Genomic DNA, 22,267 nt, shown 5'->3' on the forward strand with positions numbered 1-22,267 from the left:
ATGTGTAGCATCTGGATATGATTGGAGCTTCCTTAACTGCTGTCACATAAGAGCCACAGTACTCTTCTTTCCAAAGAAATGAAATTCACCCTTTAACAGGTCCATGATGACATAAATTACAGGCAAGTATTTGTTTCCAGTAAAGCTGGGAAAAAAATATGTTGCCTTCTCTTTGTCTTCATCCTGAAACAGAGATTACCATTCCCTTAAATCTCAGCTGCCTATTTAATCTTTCCAAATCTGTCAAAGTAAGGTTACATCTTCTGTTCTGTTCAAACCAGACTATATCACTTTGGCTTCTAATTTACCCAGATTACAGGGCATTTGCATGACCAGCTCAAGGAGTAGCAGTTGTCTGGGGATGGGGAAATAAGGAGGGCAGAAGGAATGAGTCAAGAGTGGCACAGACTTCTAGGATAAGGACTTCACCTGGCCGGACCAAAACAAACCAACAGTTTAGTTTCAGCAATGGGACACAAGCAGCCACAAAGCCCTTTTTCCTGCAGTGTCATGGGATGCTTGAGTAGTTTTTAAACGCAGCATCCTTCATACAATACTGGAATTGCTTAGCATAGTTCAGTCATACCACAGGGGCTGTGACCTGAGTTGGTTGGCAGAAGGTGACAATGACAGGAGAAATGGGGAAAGGAAATGGTTGTGGCAAGAGCCTGACAAAGATAATAAGGCTGGAATTCCCAGAAAATGCAAGTGGTAGACGCAGCAGAGCATGTAAACATTGACACAGGGCAACAAGGCAGGATTTTGATACAGTGGACACTGTAGTTAGAGCTAGTGAAGAAATCCCTGGGGGCCGTGACTGTGGTTATTGCTTTTGTCTTATTTCATCTCTGTGGAGGTGTTACACTGCTTGTGACAGCCTGGCTCTGAGAGAAGATAGAAAGAGATTATTTAGAGGCAATGGGACAGACAAGTGGATCATATTCTGTGTTACTCACAGCAAAGATACTCCAGGGCAAAATTAAATTAACTGAAAGTCCAGAAAAGTACCTTCATAAAAATGATGTAGAGCTATATTTTATCAATTTCTCTTACAGATGACAGGCAAAGCAATGCAGGCCCTTTAATTGTTTTGAAGTTTTTTTATCATCCATCCCACTTTACCAGAAAAGGAGGGTTTTTTTTAACAAAGAGTTATATTTAGGTTGAAAAAGAAAAGTAGGAAAGACTCCTGATGATTTTTTTGGCAGCCCAGAATGTTTGCAACAGAAGATACACAAATAAATAGATAAAACCTGGAGCTCAGTAAATGAAGAGCACTTGTAACCCAGCAGGGATAAAACACATCAGCTATGTGATGGAAGAATTACTTAATCCTGTGGCACTATCCCTTCCAGTTCTTGGAAAATCAGACTTTAATGAAGCAAAATAGTATTTAATGATTACTACTGTTCTTCACAAATAAATTACTGGAGAATCAGAGGAGTTGGGGTTTGTTTATTTATTTTAGCCAAGCTGTAGTTGAAGTGAATATTTTGGAGTAAAACTGTAGCAACTGTCTGGGAACATAAAGCAGTCATCAAGCAGTAAACTCTGTACTTATACTAACGCAATACTCTTCTGGTCATGTCTGATAGCTTTTTGAGGTCAGTTTTGTGCCTATACCTGTATTCCATGACTATATATAACTCTCTGGCACACAAGTCAAGCAGTGCCACGTTTGGGAGTGCATATTTGCCCTGTCATCCTGTTCTACAGCAAACAGTATGTGAAACACAGAGAGGCTGAATTCTGTGCCAGGGCAGGGAGGGGTAGATCAGAGCAGGACTGAGAGGGGAGGGATGAGCACACTGTATAACCAAGTGCTCCAAGTATTCTCTGAAATCCTCATCTAACATATCCTAATTGTTCTAACCTTTTCCATGCTAACAGGTTCATGGAGGCAATGGTGTTTTTTTAAGAATAGAGTCATCAAGAGATGGCATGAAAAACATCCTGTTTCATTTCCAAGTGTATGAAACTGGGGTACTGTTCTCAATGCTCACAGTGGTGTCTGCAAATCACTCTCAGGTGTCAGGATAAGAGTAAGCAAGAATGATACAAAAACACTTCTAACCTCTGCTGAGCTCTGTCATACAGATGTCTCCAAGGGCAGGGGCAGAGCTGATGCCACTTCTCTTCTACATAGTTTGCTTTCAAGACTGTCTCTAAGGGAAGGAGTTTTTTTAAATCTGCTCTCAGCAGAAATTTGCTGTGTAGGTTCCCAGCCAAGGAGGGAAAAATTATGCTTGACTTAATTAAGGAAGCCATAAAAAGGCAAAAGGTAAATATCAATGTTTTCATTGTAATTGACTAATCTATAATGGGACAGTAATTTTCAAGATATTGTTTTGAAAAAAATACATATTTGGAAATATTATTTCAAATTTAAATTCATCTGTTGAGAAAGAAGAATCCATTAAATTCCATTCTCAAAACCCAGTGTTTTCAGCTATTGAAACAAAATATTTTGCTTGATCTTGAAATGAACTTTATTTCTGTACTTTTGAGTTGTCAAACTCCTTGAAATGCCAAGCACATTTTTGGTTCAATCTGAAACCATATCTGTATCTATACATATATATTCAGCTTCTAGAAATCTCTTACAGAGAACATCCCTTCTTTGCTCAGTACTTTAATAATACAGGACACTATCTTCCCAATAAGCTGAAGCTAATATTTACAGTGTTCAATTGTGAGGACAGTTGTAGCTTGGGAAAAATGCTGCTAGATGTGTATGTGTATATTCACATTCCTATGCTAGATGGAATGTGTCCTATCTAGTTTAAGATATAAAGACATGTACATTCTTTTCTATATCACCATCAATACATTTCTGTTGTTTTCCTTATACAATAGAACAACAACAAAATAAAAATCTTCCAAACAAAAGGATTTATCAACTAAAGTTTTAGTCTAAATCTTTGTAAATGGGAATGGTCCTGAAGAAATGGAAAGAGCCAGAACAAGGCTGTGTCTGATGATACACCTCCCTTCAAATTTCCCTGGAGAGGCAGCAAATCTACAAATGTGACAGCCTACTTTGTAGTCCTGGGATTTGGAGATTCTTTAGGGAGTTGTCCATCAAAATCACAAGCAGCCTTTTTCTTTTGTGTTTTACTCAAATCACATCTCTTTACCAACTCTTTAGGTGATGCACTAAGCAATCTGTTCATATAAAATAGCTTAGTTTGTCAGTCACTTCACAGCCTGTGATTAATGTTATCATCATCTGCCCATTAATAATAGCAATAAAGCATTTAAGCAGAGTGAATGACTAGGACATAATAACACTTTCTTCTGTTGAAGTTGTCTCTGCCTTTGTGCCTTTCCTCTAAGATACTCAAAAATCATTCAGTTTTTTAGTCAGAAAAGTGAATTCAAAGTATATTGTAACAGATTTGATGGAGTTTTCTTCATTTTTTGGTGTTCTTGCAGCTCAGATGCCTACCAGGGGTAGCTGTGCTTGAGCAAAGAGGCATTGTAGTCAGAGGCATGTTTTTCAAACTTCAGAGACCTATTTCAGGCTGTTTGTTCCAGTTGTTTGTGGGCAACTCCTCTCCTTCAGTGCTTTCCTATAGCACTGGTTATGTTTTCCCAGGGAGAATCTTAATTGTGGGTTTGTCATGTGAAGTAAATAAGCATTCCCAGTTGAAAGCCGTGCTCACACACACCTGCGTCTCGTGTTTATTATGGATTTGGCACTTATGTAAAACAGGATGCCATCTCAATTCAGTAATCATGTGTTGGTTTAGTGACCAGGTGGTTATTCCCACCAGATGAACTTGTCCAGTATAAGCAGGTGATGATTTGCAGATTTTCTTTAATTTAAATTGCATGTTTACTTTGATGAGATTTAGAAGGGGTGTGTGGGAAATGCTGCCTGGAATTACTATAATGATTTGTTAGTACTTCTGCCAGCCAACTGTTTTTTTTTCCTTATTGCTCAGCTCTGATATTTTATTAATTATCTTCCTAGAGATGAGTTTTCAGCATAAATTTTACCTCCAGCTTGAGTTCTGCTAATCAGAGCACGAGAGAGAATTATTTAATATAGTGTCACTAGACTGGCTGGTTGCTGTACTTATGACAGATGGATTCATACTATTCCTTCCAGCAGTACTATCTCTGCTGTATATTTAAAGCACAAAGACTTCAGATTTATAGAACTATTAAGAATGAGCTATCAGGTATATCTCGTGGATGATAATATTCATCGTTCTGTGTTCATACAACTGTTCCCTTGGGAAGGTCACAGAGGAGGAACAAGACAGAATTAATGCTTTAAAAACAAGGATGTGCTCTGCATCATCAACACCTCTGCAGGTCACGGCTGCCAAATGTGAATTTAAAGAGTCCTCCCATGAGATGGAAACTGTCAGAACTCCCTGAGTGCTGCACATCCAGCATCAGAACTCAGGGGGTTGTTTCTGCTTGCTTCTGCCATGTTTTTCCAGCTCCATTTGCCATGCTTTCTTTCCTTTTTTCATTGGCACTCCCCCCATGATGGGTAATGCAGCAGGGCTGTGGAGAACTCACACCTCTTGTCTCATGTAGCTTCCTCAGAGATCTCAGTGAATGAACATCTCTGCTGGTGAGGCTTCTCCACTGCCTGGATTCCTCAGGTGCCAATGCTTGAACAAATGCAGTCTTCTGTACTCCAGCCACCAAGAAGCTAACCAGCAAATATGCCTTGTATGTGAGGGCTTTGTAATGTAGCCTCTGAGCTCTGTGATATCCACAGCATTGCTTTGTACCCCTGACACTGAGACCTTGTGACCTCTCATAACTATGTTCAAAACTGAGACACCAGATGTCTTCATGGTCTAAAATATTAGCAATTAATCTGAGTTTTTAGTGTTTCTGCATTGAAAGAAGCTTTTGCTTTAATAGCCTTTTTTTTTTTTTGCAAGTGTTATTCTAAGTAGATCAGCATGCTAAAATTTGCATTGCAAAAGGTTGTTTTGGAACAAAGCAGGATCTAATGAGCATATAGTAAATCCCTTGGCTCTGCAGCAGAATCACAATAAGCATAATAGCTCTCACTGAATGAATCCCTTGCAGCCTAAAAGCTTTTTTCTTTAAAATGAAACAGCAGCCCTGCAGGATTTAGTGCAGACACTATGCAAAGATCATTTAAGGAGCTGTTGTGGAAAGAGAAAACAAATGAGGATGACTACACTTAGGATCCTTTGAAAAGACCCTTTGTGATCACTTCATTAGACAGTCTGTTTCAATATTTTCTTACTCAAGAATGACTGTATTCTAATGGAAGCATCAATAAATTCCACTCTTTATTCTTACCTCCCTGTGGTCTCAGCTAAAAATGCCAGGAAGCATTTTATCATTTTTCAGCCTTCTCACTGAAGGTTGAACATGGAGTAAGTATTATTTCTTTAGCAAAAGCCTGAAAGTGTGAACTAATGGTATTACACAAGGAAGCTGAGAAGTCACTTTGAGAGAGGAAAAAAAGAACTTTTTCCTTTTACTTTCATCCTGGCTTAGCTTAGGTAATAAGAGAAGGGAGATGCTATTACAGGTTCTGCCTAGTTTTAGGCTAATGTGTTTGCCTGCCTGTTAGAAAAGGTGCTTTTCTAAACACTTGCTGTTTGCCCTTTCTGCAAGGTAAGAAAAGCAAATATCTCCCCCAATATACTAGGACAGGCACCATAAGTAGTGTGAAAACCATTTCATTTACCATTTTGAAGAAAGTTAATTAAAATCAACCTGTTGAAACAATGTTGAGAGGTTGCCCAGAGAGACTGTGAAATCTCCATCATTGCAGATGGAAGTGTTCTATGGAAGTGTTGTGTGAACACCTACACATGTCAAGCAAGGAATCCCTACTGAATCTGACCTTCAATGTTCTTGATAATCATCTCCTGGCATCTGATAGTGTGCTGATTTGGACTACTGCTGACCTAGTCTTGAGCCTCTTAAGTAATGTCTAAGCGAGCATTGAACTGTGGCAGCTAGTATGTTGATTCTATTGTTTCAGGAGAAGCTTCTAAATTGACCAGTCAGCATTATTTGGTGATTTGGTGCAGGTTTGTAAAGCTCAAGGTCTGGGAAAACAGCTGTTTTCCTAAGAACTTAAATGTTGCAGGAGCTCAGCTGCAGATTTTCTGAAGTAAGCTTAATGTACCTATGTCTTTATCCCTTGCTGAGACTTGAATTTAACCAGAAATTTTCTCTGTGGTCTTTTGGGATAAGTGAGAAGAAACAACCTAAAGCAATCATGTGAATGAGAATTGAGGAACAAGGATGATTGGCTGGTCTTTAATGTCATTTCATGTATGTCATGTGGATTGTATTTATCCAAGGCCAATTGGTTGAGTTTTAGTAGTTACAGTAGAAACAGTGTCAGTGCTGACAGATTTGCAGAAGTGATTGATGGTGGTTCTATTGGTTTGGAAAAAAGTTAAGTAAATCTGTAAGAAGGCAGAAAATTATTCTCATCAAATATGTTCTTAAAAAATATAAGAAGCGTTTGCCTGGGACAATTAGAAAAGCAAATTAGAGATACCAAGTTGCATTTACTTAAAGCAAGGAAAAATTATTTGGGCTTGCAAAAAAACATCTGGTATTAGACCAGAAGAAGATATTTGCAGCCTCTTTCAAACTTGAGGAGAATTCAGAGCATGCAGGTATCATCTCTAGTCTATGAAGTTTAAGGGTATGCCTCAAAGCAATCTCTTTCCTATGCCTGTCATTTACACATAGGAGCTGTTAACATCTCCTGGAGTGTTTTGAGGTGCCAACAGTCATTTATTTAAGAAAATCAAATCTCTGAAAATTAAAACCTTCCCTTAGGTAGGCTATTCTTTCTCCCTACTCCCATTCCTCAATGCTTCATCTCCTCTTGGACCCTAATGCCATCCCTAAGCAATACTGAACACCTACGTTTTCTAGACACCATGCCTGTGAGGTTGCCTGCTTGGTCGTTGCCTGTTAATTGCTGTCTTTACAGCAAGATAGCAATTGCTCTGTTTGTGTTTCTCTAGAACGGGTTTCAATTTCTTCAGGCTCATCTATTTTCTTCTGTAAGAGGGTTAACAGAGAGTTTTGTCAGATCCAAGATCTTAGCTGTCTTGAGGTTGTGTGTAACCTCTAAGAAGTATGTGAAGGACAACTTCTAAATTTGCTCCTGAAGAAGAGACACTGGAGAAATGTAACTTACATTAGTTGAGTATCTCATTGCAAGAGTATTATTGTCCCACTGCCTTTTTTCTCTGCCAGCAATTCATCTGTAAATATTAGAAAACCCCAAGGAAACTAAACTAAGAAGTCAACTGAGGAGAGCCCCAAGTGAAAGTCAACCCTCCAAAATTAATAATCTACAAACAGTGCTGCATGTTCTCACCTTTACAGGGCAGGAAGAGCAGTGGAGCCGAGGTGTTTACATGTCTACATTAATAAGACTATCCTAGTGACAGAATTAGCTTTTATGGGTGAGATTTTGTCACACTCCCTGTATATCTGCTATTAGCAGATTAGCTGTAAACTGCTGTTGACAGGAGTTAAAAACAAAAAGGCAGAGACTGTAGTAGAGACAATGTCATGATCAGTCAAACAAGGGCCCTTTAAGGTTCTGTAATTTGCCAGCATTGTTCAGAAGTTTATCCCGCAATCTTTTGACCTGTTAATCTTGAGATATTTCATTCACCCTTTTTTCAGTTCTTTTTTTCACAGCTAGAAGTATCTCTGTAAGCTGTTTTATCAAGCACAGAGAGATTTTTGCTGTATAAGTGCACTGTTAAATAGCACAGACTATTTTGAGAAATGAGTGTTGGGACTTTTTTAAACCATAATTATGGCTGCCTTGAAAGATGCTGATAAAAATGTAGCTGATGAACAAAACAAGACCATGTGATTAATTTTTCCATATGTCGTGTTGGATTATGACAGCTTCCTAGTTTTTAACAGCATCCTATGTGAAGTGAAAAACAGAGAGAAAGCATTTTATCTAGAACATATGATTAAATATGACTCTCTAGTCAGCACTGAGAATACATGGAAGAAAGAATATCCATAAAGCCCCATGAGAAAACAAGAAAAGAACGGGATATAAATTACTTGGAAAAAAACAGTCTTCAGTGAACTCTAAATTGTCAACTTGGAGATACAAGAATAAGAAGTGTGCTATACTTATGTTAATCTGTGTTTTTGGAGCAGGCACTAGAACAGGTGTGAGATCTATTAAGGACTAGAGAAAAACTAGAGGGCTCCTTTCTTTCAGATGGGAAAGGATTTTATTGTCTCATTTCAGATTGACTTTTAAGAATTCCCTCTGATTTAAATATTGATCTATATCTGATTGGAGAGACCAAAACTACAACATCATCTTCCTATAGATGTTTTTAAATATCAAGAGTTATCTTTCTGTTTGTCTTCATCAGAGCAGGAGTATTCCCGTCGCTGTGCTGTACGTGTGGACTTAGTTTTACACGGTGGTGTTAAAGGAGCTGGAAAGAGCCCAGTGGTGCTGGCTGGTGTGAATTTACAACCTGGGTTGTGAAGCTTCCAACCCTTCAGGTACTGCAGCTTTTGCCAGAAAGTGCTTAGACTTATTTCACCTTGAGGAACCCCAATTTAATCACAGTGTCAGATTCCATCATTTGGACGGTCTGTCGCAGTGATTTAAGGCATCTTTATCTCCAGGCCACATGTACTCTGAGAAGCACTGTGAGCCTGCTGGCCACCTTACAGTTTGATAGGCAGGCATTTGAGACTTTTCCAACTGATAAGTTAAGCAAAAATATTTCTGTGGAAAAGGCCGTGCTTTGGCAAAATTTCTAAATGGGAATAAATACCTGGTTTTAATGTCAGAAATTTGTGTTTTGCTGTTTTTGCAACAAAGGTTTGGGCTTTCAGTTTAAACTGACCTTTCAGGTGGTTATACATTAAAAAAACCCTCAACTTTTAACACTAAACAGATCTTCTGAAAATTGTCTGTGGTTCTATTTAAGAAAAACTTTTTGGGAGTAGTTTTCTGAGAGGGAAGAAGATGAAGGTTACAGAGAGCCAGTGCTTCAACTAGGGAAAACCTTTAAGATTTTATATTATTCTTGACAATTTAGGACAGTAAAAATTCTGAGACATGGAAATTCTTTCATGATGGGAAGATCTTTTCTGGACCTGCTGTAAGTGTGTGTGGGTAGTCTAGAAGACATCCATCTTTGGTAGGCTTTGCTTTGAAAATTGAAGAAAACCTGAGATCCCTGACTTTTAAGAATTCCCACGCTGGGATATCATAAAACAGTGATATCTGAGCTTTAAAAACTCCTCCATCTCTTCTGTTGCCTTCACATGGAAAAGAAAGTCTGAAATCTGAAAGGCTACTTCTATGAAGAGCTTCTCAGGTGGAGTTCAGAACTGTTTTTTATAAAACATCAGAGTCCAATTCTAGCATAAGGGTTTCATTTCAGGATGTGCTGAACATCCACCTCTGAAGTGCTGCCTCTGGCAGAAGCCATTGCAGAAATGCCAGATGACATACTCTGCTGGGTATATTAGAAATGAGGGGACCCTGCTGCCACATGCATGGTTTGAAGCTGGTTCTTTATATTTCCTTACCACTGGAAGATGTAGACTGTGATTATTCCTTTCAGCAAAGGCCCACTGAAATGTTCAGAAATTCTTTAATATGTTTCTAAGGACAAAGCTGCTACTACACAATTGCAAAGTGTATGATGATAGTCCCTTTGGGCACCACCTCCCAAGAGCTTGCTGGGTTCAAAATCTCAGATTATTGCAAATCTCATGAATTACTTGATTTTCTATATTATTAGAGAACAGGACTAATCCCAGCTCTTTTGGAGAAGCAAGCCAAGGCTTGCTCAGTTGTTTTTAGAAGAGGTGGAGACCAATGCATTGCAAATGCCTGTCTCATTCTGTGTTGGAGTTGCTTTGGCATCTGTAAACTTGTAGTGTTCACACCAATGGAAAGAACTGGTATGCCTGTTAGAATGGGCCGTGAAATTGTTAGCAAAGGGCAGTTTTTTGGAAGCAAGTCTCAGATAGGCTGAAGTCTTCTTTCTACTATTACACTTTCTTGGATACCTCATCTCTCCAGCTGCTTGAATCAAAGGTGTATTTGATAGAAAAAATAGTTCAAACAGGGAGTCTGAAACTTTTATTTTTCTCTCCCACTGAGCACCAAGGTGTTTAAACTGCAACATTCACAGCAGGATACAAAGTTCTTAGGGATCATGATCTTTCTTTCCAGTCTGTTTTCTAAGTTAAGAGAGTTAACTGCTTCCTCAGCTGTGCCTTTATACCAGTGCCATTTTTTATTTTTATCTACTGCTTTTAGTAAGATAATTTTAACCAAGTTAAATAACCCCCTAGAGTCTTCTTGGTGTACAAAATAATGTCATACATTAACTTGTGAAGCTATGAAGGTTTTTTGACTGAAACAATTAATAATGTCTAGTATTAGTTACTTGTACACTGCAGGCACCAATTTCTCCTGACACATGTGAAAGAATGACCACAAAATATTGGAGTTTCATTGCCATTTTTGATGTGTATCATTTCTCTCATTAGTCAGTAAATGTGCATTGTGACAAACTGGAATGGCTGCAGATAGGGTGGGGTGCTTTCCCATTTACAGGGCACTACGTCATGGAGAGTGAAGAGCTCTCCCTGTAATCACTGTGAGTGCCCTGGGAGATGCAGCTGCCCTGTTGCAAACAGCTCACCTGAACAGTAAATCCTGTTATATTTTTGAGCTCTGACATTCACCCAGCAGGGCGTGTTGCTATTGGAAATAGATCTGACCTGCAGAGCTGGAGACCAGGTCAGCAATGTTCTCTCTGTATATACTGCCGTGACTTAGGAATTGATTAGCCCAACAGTCCACACAGCTCTGCATCCTGCTGCAGTTAGTGACCAGGCCTCTTGTTTGACTTTATACATAAGACACAGGTTTTTTCACCAAAGGACAAATTGGTTTGATATAATTTGATATTTCACTTTGCTCCCTTTCCTCACTCCCAAGATACCTAGATTTTGGTCAGAAGTGTTGTGGTTTTCCTTTCGAAACTGTACTTCATCGTAATTTCAGCCAAAAAAAAAGTTGGTCTTTTTTTAGGAAACCAACATATTTTTAAAAATCTTATTTGAAATGGTAATCTGGACCTTGAAAAACAAGTACTTGTGGAGAAAATAAACTTCCTCAGAACATTTCTTCTTGCTTGGCAAGAGTTAAAGCATAGCAATTTATTAGCCTTTCCAAACCATGTACCCTAACTGCATTCAGAGAACTTTGGTGATGCACAGTTTGGGTCATGGTAGACAAGACACCATCTCATCTCTGTTTCTCTTTGCATAGGATGTATTGTCCGATTGACTACTGTATAATAAATGATAACCACTTTTCTGTAGGACAGCCATATCTCAGGTGCACAGGAATGGCTAATAATTAGCAGCAGTAAATCATTGTAGCACAAAACACAAACACTATCATTCCATTTGTAATTTACCCCTGATGTGGGTACTTGTTCTTTTTAATACTTAATATGTCTGTTTATAGAAAAGTTGATTGAGATAATTAGCAGTAAAAATGCTAAGGTAACACAGCTATGGTAACATTTATATTGCTATCAATTTTGTTTATAGCAGCCTAAAGAGCAATACTGAAATTAGAAATTAACTACAATTAGCAAATAAATTGAGTATCTCTTGGAATTACTTGATCATGTCTTAAAACATTGCACAGTGTGACATTTATGAAGGCAAAGCCAACTGCCTGGGCTGTGTCAGCTGCACTGAGTCAAGGGGCACACCAAGCAGAAGCCTATTTGCTTCTCTGCTGCTCTTCCCTATCAGCTGGAGCTACTTCTAAGCCCAGCTCAGGGCACCTTTTGAACCTGTGTCTGCCTTCAGTGGAGCCTGGGCTGTTGCCCTTCAGTACAGGTTTGGTAAGTGCATGCTGTGATGCCAAAAACATTTGCTATTGGGTGTTTGCCCCTTTGGGGGAACAGAAGGCTGACTTTGCATTTTAGTGCTTTCCCCACATGTAGGGACCAGCTCAGAGAAGCTGTTCAGCTTCTACCTTCTCACTAAATGAACCTTGGAACACATGTTTAGTGTTGGCAACTCAGTATATGAGGAATAATTTGGGCTGGAAATGTGATTTTTAACCCAGAAGATGAGTCATAGGTATGGAAGTTGGCTTCCTCTGCCTGAATCATGTCAATTTTGGGGCACTTAGATATCATTTTATGCTCACAGGTAGAAATAGTTTGCTTCCCACAGTAAGGCACTTGAAGAACTCTGCATGATAAATGCTATATAGAGGCATGTAATTATTTTTCTGGCATGATTTCATAGTTAGATGTGGAAACAAATGGCTTGTTTACTACTGTTAAATTGGGTCATTAATTACAGTATTGAAGAAGAAAAGAGAAGCAGAATCAACTGGTTTCAGGGGCAGCCAATGACTCACCTTTCATCTGTTTTGTGCAGTAAAACTTTCTTCATTCTTTTATCTTTCCTTGTATTTCACAGACTTATTGTAGTTAGGGGCAGACAGGTAATGGTTTCCTGAATCACTGTGTCTTTCAATTCTTTGTCCAGTGTAGAGAAGGTGAATCTTCTCTATTCAGACTCAAGTCTTGAGTCTCATCTAAATCTCACATGGGTGCTCCTAACTACTGGGATCTTGTTTGGTTTTGAGTGCACATACTTGGTTGTACTACTGAAACTCCTTCATTTTGTGTAAATTTAAGTAATCTTGAGGCTGGAAAGGGAGAGGACAAGAGCTTCACTCTATACTTAGTAGGGCTTTGAAAGGGTGTGAGGATACAGAATCCTGTCCATGCTCCATTGAAAAGCAACTAATCTTTATGAACTGAAACAGGAGACCTTGTCTGGCCTGAAAAGAAATGAGCCATAGTTGAGCTGCTGTGGCATTTATTTGAGATATGGAGAAATGGTGGCAGGATGATGTACACCTGGTGATGCACGACTTATCTAACTGCCTCCACACCCCATATGCTGTACATCTAGTTCTCTCTCTGGCATTGGTAATCCCATCCTTACCCTGGGAAACATCCTGCACTGGTGTTAAAAGTTCTGTATGCCCAGAAAAGATAAAAAACCCACAAGCAATCTGGGGTAAATCAGCATTTTCACAAGAAACACAACTTCTTTGAATATTTCTTTCCCTCCTTCCCTCTGATTTGTCTTTGCAAAGAGCAAAATGGAGCTGAGGGGTTAGGGGAAGAAGTGAGTGAATGTAAATGTGTAAAGCAACGTCCAGGACTGCAGATAGGGCAGTCACACCACAGTGCAAATTCGCACCGACAATCCAGTCTGGCAGGGTGAGAATTATCTGCCCTGAGGCTGATGCTGCCTTTTTTTGTTTGCTGTGTTTTCTTCAAAGCCAGGTGTCTGAGTTCCCTGTGGATTTGATCTGGGGATCTGATAAATAACTGTTTGTGTTGAATTTACAGATGAGCTAAACTGTTTCCCTTTCATGTTGCAGTTTAGTACCTTTTTCCCTTTCAGGTTTGTATGAGCACAGGCATTTGAAGGAAATAAATCTGTCACTCAGATAATGTATTTGCCCTTGCTACCAAAATATATAAATAAAAATTACAAGGTCATTAGCCATAGCAAGAGAAAGAAAAATGTGCTGTGCATTAACTAGCTGACTTCCAGAATGGGTTGGGCAAATAGCACTGTACTAAAGTATGCTGCTGATTTGCCCTTCTGATCATGAAAATTAATTATTTCACTTCTTTTTGTTTAGCACTTCCCCTTTGTACTGGAAACCCTCAGCATATGTCAGTCCAAATTTATGAGCAGTGTGGTTCTCAGTGTATTTCATTTATCAAATGTAAATTCCCATGGCCAGTGATTTACTACAGAACTGTTTGGAAAGCAGCAAATAAATACTACCTAACACTATTTTCAAAACCAAAAAAAAAGCTAAACTGGAGGAGAAGATTTTTATCTGACACTTCCCAAACAATTTATCTTGCTCCCTGAGAAGGCAGGTTAGGTGGAGTACTGCCTCAGTATTGTCCTGGAGTGCATCCTTTCTGGAAATGAACTTTTATGCTCTGTAAAAGGCAACCTTGAAAAGCAATGGATTATTTGCTTGTATTTTAATATATTTTATTTCAGCTAGACTGTAGTACTAGGTGCAGACCTGAGAGAACTTAAATGCATAAGGTTTACTCACTCTGCATCACTCCAAATCTCACTGATTGAGAGAGATGAGTTCTCTTTGTTTCCTACCACAGAGTTCAGACAGTAATTAATGAACAAGAAAAGATTGGACAGTATGGGAATGGTGTTACCTGGGAAGGCTGGATGATACAATCTCTAGTCAGTCTCTTTTATCCATCTTCATCAGCTCAGGGGCAGAGGTGTAAGTGGTCATTTATTGCTTCTTATGTGACCTGGCTGCAGGTGAAAGTATACAGAATAGTTTCACCAGAGGTTTCTCCTTCTCTGCCTGGCTGATAAGAGCTGAGAGGCTGTAGAAGCATGGGGTGAGAAATGCATTTGCTTTGCCTACAACCACTGCCAATGTGGCAGTAACTGCTGTTGTAACTCCTGTAAATGCACATTTTCACCAAGACCTCCTGTGCTAAGATTTGTGTCTTTATTCTTGGGCAAAATTTCCATGGGACGTCCTGTACCAAACAGGTAAGTCAGTACCTGTTTCTTAATGAAGGTAAGGCAAAGTGTGTTTGGCAAGGGAGAACTGCTGCACTGAAAATCAGTGAAGCCCACAGGGGCTCAGTTAGAAAAAAGAAAAGAATAATTGACTGACTCACAGTCAAAGTCTTGAGTTTCCATGAGTGTATTTCCATGCTTTTTTTTCTCTCTCTCTCTCTTCTTGTTGTGCATTTGGGTGATTTGTTTCATTTTATTTCCCAAAGGTAATGTTCCAGTCCCCACATAAAAGGCTCTGGTGTGGAATAGATCATCTGAGATGCTTATGTAAATGAAATGTGTATCGGATGGTTCTGCCAGACACATTTAAACTACTAAAAGTTAACCCCTGCAGATATAGTACCAAACACTGTCAGATGATATAGCCAAGTTTTGTTGAAGTTTCAGTCACAAGTACTAGGTTAAACTAGTCCCTATGTAGAGGTTGCCACCTTATAATTTGTCTTGTGCCTAATGGTTCCAAGAAAAGTGACATTGTAGGGAATGAGTTGGATATTTATGGCATCTAATAGAACAGTGGAGGTCAGAAGAGATGTCTAGAGATCATCCAGTCCTAGCCTCTGCTAAAGCAGGTTCCCCTCGATCAGGGCACACAGGAACATGTCCAGATGGGTTTGGAAACCTCCTGAGAGGGAGCCTCCACACCCTCCCTGGGCAGCCTGTGCCAGGGCTCCCTCACCTCAACACCAAAGAAGTGTTTCCCTGTGTTTAAGTGGAACTTTGTGTTGCTGGACACTACAGAAAAAAGTGTCACTCCATCCTCTTGACACCCAGCCTTTGGGTATTTATAAGTGTTAATGAGGTCTCCCCTCAGCCTTCTCTTCTCCAGGCTGCACAGCCTCAAGTTTTGCAGCCTTTCCTCATAAGAGAGATGTTCCAGTCCCATCATTTTTGTAGCCCTTAATGAAGCAGCTCTATTGTTCTTTACAGTTTAAAAACCAAGTGAAAAAATCACGTAATCATTTTTCCTCCAACCCTCCCAGGTGTGGCAGTGCGGAGGGAGCATGGAGGTGTTACCCTGCTCTCGCGTGGCACACATTGAGCGCACAAAGAAGCCCTACAACAACGACATCGACTACTATGCAAAGCGCAACGCCCTGCGGGCCGCTGAGGTCTGGATGGACGACTTCAAGTCGCATGTTTACATGGCGTGGAACATCCCCATGGCAGTAAGTATGGGTCACTCCTCCTGAACAGAGGGAGAGACGTGGATGGCACTCCTGATTATCCCTTTGAGGTGAAGGATATTACTACAGTTGTACAAAGCAAGCTAAGCTTAGGAGGAAGAGTGTTTCATGCTGGTGCATGCTTAATATACAGAGTTCTGCCATATAAACTTGCTTCCTTGGGTATAAGTTTTGTTGCCCACTCAGGAGCAGTGACGCAGATCTATAATGTAGAGGACGATGTTTCAGGTTTATGTGCTTCCTCAGAAGTCGTCGTTAATTCGGGATGCCATTAAACTTGGAAGTGCTCATATGCTACACTGATGAGGACTACAGAAATGTCTGTAAATAAACGTCATTATTCATTGTGAGACTCAGTAGACCTCACCAGCATAAAAAACAAAGTATGTGATAAAGGAATCGCACATTAACTAGCTTTATTGTCCGCAGGCTGAGAGTTGTAATGTGGACACATTCTGTTTCTTACTGTGCATGTGAATTGTAGATGGCATGTGGGGACCTCTAGGAATCCATGTAATATAAATATTAGATAAACTGTGGGTTCAATTTGTCACTTTATTCTGTAAGTATATCACATGTTACATCTCCAGTGAGCATAATTCTTGGAGAGAAGAGATATATATTATATCCCAGTCAGGTGGAAGCTGACTGCTGCTGTGTTCTTTAGTGGTATTTGCATCCAAATTATTCATGTGAAGGGGCACAGGGAGAGCGGCTGAGAGGAAGCATATTCTGGTCTGTAGGTAGTGATGGTTTAGTTAACCCTTATATGAGGGGTTTGCCCAGAACTAATTGAAGTAAGTTGAAACAAGAATGTTCCTGTTGGAACAGAAAAATGTGCCAGCCCAGCAGTGTCTTTGTGACTAATGAGTTATGACCTAGAGCCCGTCAAAGTCACAGGAGTGTTTTCAATGGAAGATGAGAAGATGTGTTTTGATGACTTCTTTTGGCATGAGAGGTAATTGCAGAGAATTATTTTGTCTTAACAAAAGGCAATACTGTATAACATCTATCCCACATGAGATTTCCATGATCATAGGAGGAAGACAAAGCAGTCTCCATCTAAGTTCTTAGGGGCATTTTAGCACTGTCTATTTGATAAAATCGTCCATTTCGAATAAGAGAAAAAGTATCATTGGTAAATTTGTTTGTTTGATGCCATCTGCAAATGAATTCTGAGGAAAAGCAAGACACTTAAATAAGCTTTTACACCAACACATGATTTTCTTTAATCTCTCTGAGATTACTTATTGATGTAGTTTTCTGCATTAAGCTGTACAGCAGCACTCTTGAAAAAAAAAAAACCCAACCAGGCACATCTATGTTAAAATACATAAACTCAGCAGATGTACTGATCACTAACATTTTCTTTCCATAAAATAAATTGATTGATAAAATGTACGTCATAAAAATAACCCCATTAGCTCTCAGGAAAAGGAAGCTAGTGGTGTTCATAGAGTTATTCTGCTGTAATAGTCAGTCTAGATGACTGAGAAGTACTGTACTCATATAACTGTTAGAAAAACCTTCTGCAGGAGAACTACAAACATTGCTGCCTGGTTAAAAAATGATGTGTCCACATATTAGGTTCTGTGGACACCTCATTCTTGTACCATCACACTGTAACCTGCACATGGAGATTGCTGCTCTTGTGTTCTGTAGAAATGTCACTGCAAACAGGGCACTGTACTGTCTCATTTTAGAGTAGGGCAGAAAGGAAGCAAGAAAAATACATGTTTTCTCCCATACCAAACCCTTTACATAATTCATAATCTTTTTTACAACTTGTTCCCTTCCCAAGTTGGGAAACTGAGCATAATGTGATTCTGTGATTAGCGAATGAACTTTGGATGCATCTGCAAGATCATTCCTATAACCTTCAAAAGCAGCTTTATTTTAGTTAACCAAATATTTTATATGCCCCTGCTTATGATCTATCCCTCAATAATTTTAGTGATAAAGGAATCTTATATTGAATGATTTATTGCACTGAGTGCCTTTTAGAATTGCTCTCCTTGCACGTAGCCTGAAGTAGTACGTAAATTAATATTCATTTGAATGGGTGCTGCAGAGAGAGCTGATGACAAAGTATGCATCAGCAAGCAGCAGTGAGCACAGCAAACTCTGTGGCAAATAGAAAAACCTGTTCAGTATGACACTTGTATTCTCTCCTGGAAACTAGGCATCTGTTGGGGATTGTAATAAACCCTGAGCTAAGATTTGCTGCTGTCTTGTAACCCTGCATTAGACATAATCTGTAAAATATACAGAAATCTTTCTGGAGGAAATGTACAAGGCACTTTAGACAGATCTCTGCAAAAGTCCCCAGTTTCAGTCCATTTGATTCATACAGTGTCAGAAAAGATTTCCAGACGAAGAAGCTCTTGCTGTCTTAACGCTGAACTGTGATGATTTATAATGGTTTAAATCAACAGACACTAACTCGGGACTGGCTGCTTTTAAATGGCCAGGTTTGATCATATTGACTTGACTCTCCCTGCCTGTGTTTTTCCCAGGGTCTGTATTCAGACATTAATTCCATTCTGAAGTAGAATTATCAACAAGGTTTTATGGCTCAAGTCTGCAAATGAGCTCCAGTTACAGTAAAAACTGGATGCTGGTCTATGCAAACATTTAATGGAGCTTAATGACTTTTTGAGAAGCTCTGCTTTAAAGTTTTAACAGGTCTGTTCTGATCTCATTTACGATAGTGAATATCCAAGGCTGTTACTAGAGAAAACCATGATCGAGCTGCCATTTCTTAGATCAGAATTACTGCCTAAACTCCTAATGAATTTGAAAGCAAAGGAGTTCAGGTTTGATTGCAAAGATTTAGGATTGCTGTAAGTAACAACATTCTTATTGTATTCATATTATTTTGATTTATGTTTGGGTTTTACTTCTTTGTTATCCTTCTTCCACTGACTTTTATTAATATTTATTCTGTGCTCTCAACAGCAGCTGTTTGATGAGCTGCTTCTTACAAAAGAGAAAGAAGAGCAGGAAATAAAGCTCAGTATACAAAATGAACTCCAATTTGGTTTCAGTAAGGAAAACAACCATAAAGTTGATGCAGTGAGTGTCTTTATTCTTTTTCTGCTTTCCAGAACCCTGGAGTTGATTTTGGAGATGTTTCTGAAAGAATAGCTCTACGACAGCGACTGCAGTGCCGGAGTTTTAAGTGGTACTTGGAGAATGTCTATCCTGAAATGAGGGTTTATAATAATACAGTTACTTATGGAGAGGTACTGTATGTCTTTGGAAATACATCATGACTGCATTAGAGCAGTTCTTTTCATTTTAGTGCTGGGTATTAGGATGTAAGGAGCAATTTCAAGTCATCACTGTAGTAGCAACAGGAGTATCTTCCCCTATTTTTGATCACTGAGTGTGACTTTGAGAAGCACCGTCCTTCTCATTGGAGTCTATCAGATGACATCATTCTTATTAATGTTGATACACAACCTTCTTTGTTTTCATTTTAAAATAGAACAGCTCTGAGGACATACATTTGAGGTAAGCATTTTCCCAAATAGAGTGCCACAGATACATCAGCAGTCAAGAGAAAATAATTACGATTAAGGAGAACAGTTGAGTTTGCTGAGTTGTTTTTAGGTAAAGAGTGACCCCTTTTTTGAGTTTGGCCAAACTATTTGAAGAATTGCATTCATTTTCATAATTCACTTTTACAGGAGAAAATGCAACACATTTTTGTTTAGATTGAGGTGAGGCTATTGCTTGGCAGGTCGTTATCTCATCATGGAAACATCATTAGAGGAAAAACAATGTTGTGGTTTTGTGCTAAGATTCTGTATTTTCAATTTCTCTTGTGTACCAGTATTGAGTAAGACCTTGCAATACTTAATTGGAGATAGCTGAGTGGATATGATACTTAACTCCAGTAAAATGCTGTGTCCAGTGAGGCTGGACTAGATGATCTTTCTCTTCCAACCCTTGAGATACCGTGATTCTGTGAAATGTGTAGATATTTCAGTTCACCTCAGCTGTCTGGATCATTTCTCTCTCTTCTGTGAACCAATCAAAACATATGCTTGTCCCCAGTCCTTAAAGAAATCAGATATGCCTTTTGTAACTTTAAATCTGTATCACGTGCTTGTAATAATACTGTAATGACTACTGTCACTTGGGACTGCAAGCTGGGGTGAACTTCTAGGAGCAATCCAGCTGCATAATGTTTTTAAAATTCTGTTTTAATTGTCTACTTAAACTCCAAGTAAATCCAAAGGCAATATATTTTCACACAAGATGACTAAATGGACATTCTTCCTTTCTGTTGCATTTGATTGACTTCATATAAAAATAAGTCAGGCACTTCAGGTATTGATACAAAGTGCAGGTTTTATTGCATAACGTCACTTTGCATCCTAATATAACTATCTCTGGCAGTAACTGAGGAAAGACATTCAGTAAATTCAACGGGAGCTATTAGTAACTGTCAGCTCTGAGAAGGCTGTTAACTGCAAAGAACATTGGCAGAACTGCCAATGTTGTGTCAATTATACCACATGGTTAGCAAGCTGGGCTCTAAAAAGAAGTTTGTTTCTATTGAGTGGTCACATAGAAGGTTCTTGAGTCAAACAGGAAGTGTCTAATTCATTAAAATGTATAAGAAAAATAGAGCCTCACCAGCTATTTAGCTAGCATAGGCTGGCATAGTTCCCTTTTAGTCTTCTGTGCCCATAATGAAAAAAACTGGAGGTTTCATCTTAAATGACATCAAGCTTGTTATTAAATACTTTCTCATCTGGTTATTTTCCTGGAGGAAAAGATGTCTGGATTTTAGTGAGATTAAGGGAAATAAATGTATTGAGGAGATTTGAAACAGATTGAAATAGCAGTAAAAAAAATATTTCCTAGTGACTCAATTCACATTTTTTAAAGCCCTGTCGTAAAGCTATCTTCATCTTCTTTAGCCTTTATTGTACTCAAGTCATAAAATAAACCTCCTGAAATTTAACTATTGGTGAAATTTAACCCTTATCCAGTCAGATTCCCTGAAGTTGTCCAAGTAATGCCTTTTCCAGGAGCAAAAATCAGTATTGGCATCCTATCACATCTGGAGAATAAGCGTGTGTTTCTCAGAGAATAGTTTTACATGCTAGCTGTGGTGCAGCTAAGATTTATCTAGATTGGATTTGCATTGTACGATCAATTTCTAATACAACTTTTTTCCTATTTGATCTGGTTCAAGGTACGTAACAGCAAAGCCAGTGGCTACTGCCTAGATCAGGGAGCTGAAGAGGATGACAAAGCAATCCTTTATCCTTGCCATGGAATGTCTTCTCAGGTAAATGGTTAAAATCCCATTATTAGTGAGAAACTTTTAACTTATAGAGGTTTATTTTAAGAAACAAAAAGTTCTTCAATGTGGCAGAATGTTCCTGATTTGCAAAGGAAAATACCTGACTTTACTCTGGTGCTTTTGGGCACCCTCTCCAAGGTTCTGAATCTATACACTGAAGATGCCAGTTAGAAAAACAAAAGAATCACGGTAACTTGTTCTGATAACAGAGAGATCCACCAAAGATTAATGAATTTAGACAGTTTGTGAGTGAGCATTCACTCTTCTCATTATGCTTTGACTTAATCTAGGAACAGTATCTCTTTAACAGTTCGTTGGTCCAATAGAATCCTATGCAGAAAAGATTTAGCAAGCTGCTGATGTAATTCCCTGAGTAGGCAAAAAGTTAAGCACATATTTAACATCAACTTCAAAGGGAATTAAAGATCCCTTTTAAGGTAATGCTTTTGTAAAATTGAAGAGTTCTCTTTTTTTGTTAGTCCCTCAGTGTATTATTTTCTTACAGATATCTGAAGATTTTACAATGACATTTCTTCTTCCCAAGCTCGTAGTGATGTTACTTGGGTTTTTTTTTTTAATATAAGTTGGATATTATTTAAATCGAAGGTTTGAGCTTCTTCTGAAGTGTAATTCTGATTTCTTTTGAAGTACCATCTGAATCAAAACTACATTAATGAACATTCTCATGGGTAAATAAACTCTGACCTTATCACAGACTGAATAATTATCTGAAGTTTAGTCATACGTATATTGATTTGCAGTCCTGGCTTGTACATCACCATGGAGGCATAACAAGAGTTGCAAAATATAAATATTGCCTATTTTGTTTAATTTCAAGCTGCTGAAGAGTCATACCTTATTAAAGCAAAGTGAGATAGATGGTAATTCCTGCTGACAAAATGTCCACCTTTGGCAGGATCATTATGGAGCATTTGACAGACATTTTCCTAGTAGAGGCAGGAGGAACAGCCTTTCAGTAAGGTAACAAAATAGCATTGCTTAATTAGATGTAAATGAGCTTTTCAAGAAGACTCTAGTTATAGATGTTAAGGCACTCAGAGTTCAG

At 38.8% G+C, this 22,267-nt stretch overlaps 1 protein-coding gene across 1 annotated transcript in view; it reads left to right on the forward strand.

The window, feature by feature from the left end:
* Positions 1–22,267, forward strand: part of GALNT9 (polypeptide N-acetylgalactosaminyltransferase 9) — a 142,637-nt gene that overhangs the window by 112,436 nt on the left and 7,934 nt on the right. The window contains exons 7-9 of the mRNA XM_010199562.2: positions 15,675–15,860; positions 18,986–19,123; positions 21,091–21,186. Coding sequence (XP_010197864.2) covers positions 15,675–15,860; positions 18,986–19,123; positions 21,091–21,186 — 420 coding nt within the window. The remainder of the gene's footprint in view (positions 1–15,674; positions 15,861–18,985; positions 19,124–21,090; positions 21,187–22,267) is intronic.

This window comes from Colius striatus, chromosome 17, assembly GCF_028858725.1.
Source record: "Colius striatus isolate bColStr4 chromosome 17, bColStr4.1.hap1, whole genome shotgun sequence".
In the NCBI taxonomy this organism is placed as follows: domain Eukaryota; kingdom Metazoa; phylum Chordata; class Aves; order Coliiformes; family Coliidae; genus Colius; species Colius striatus.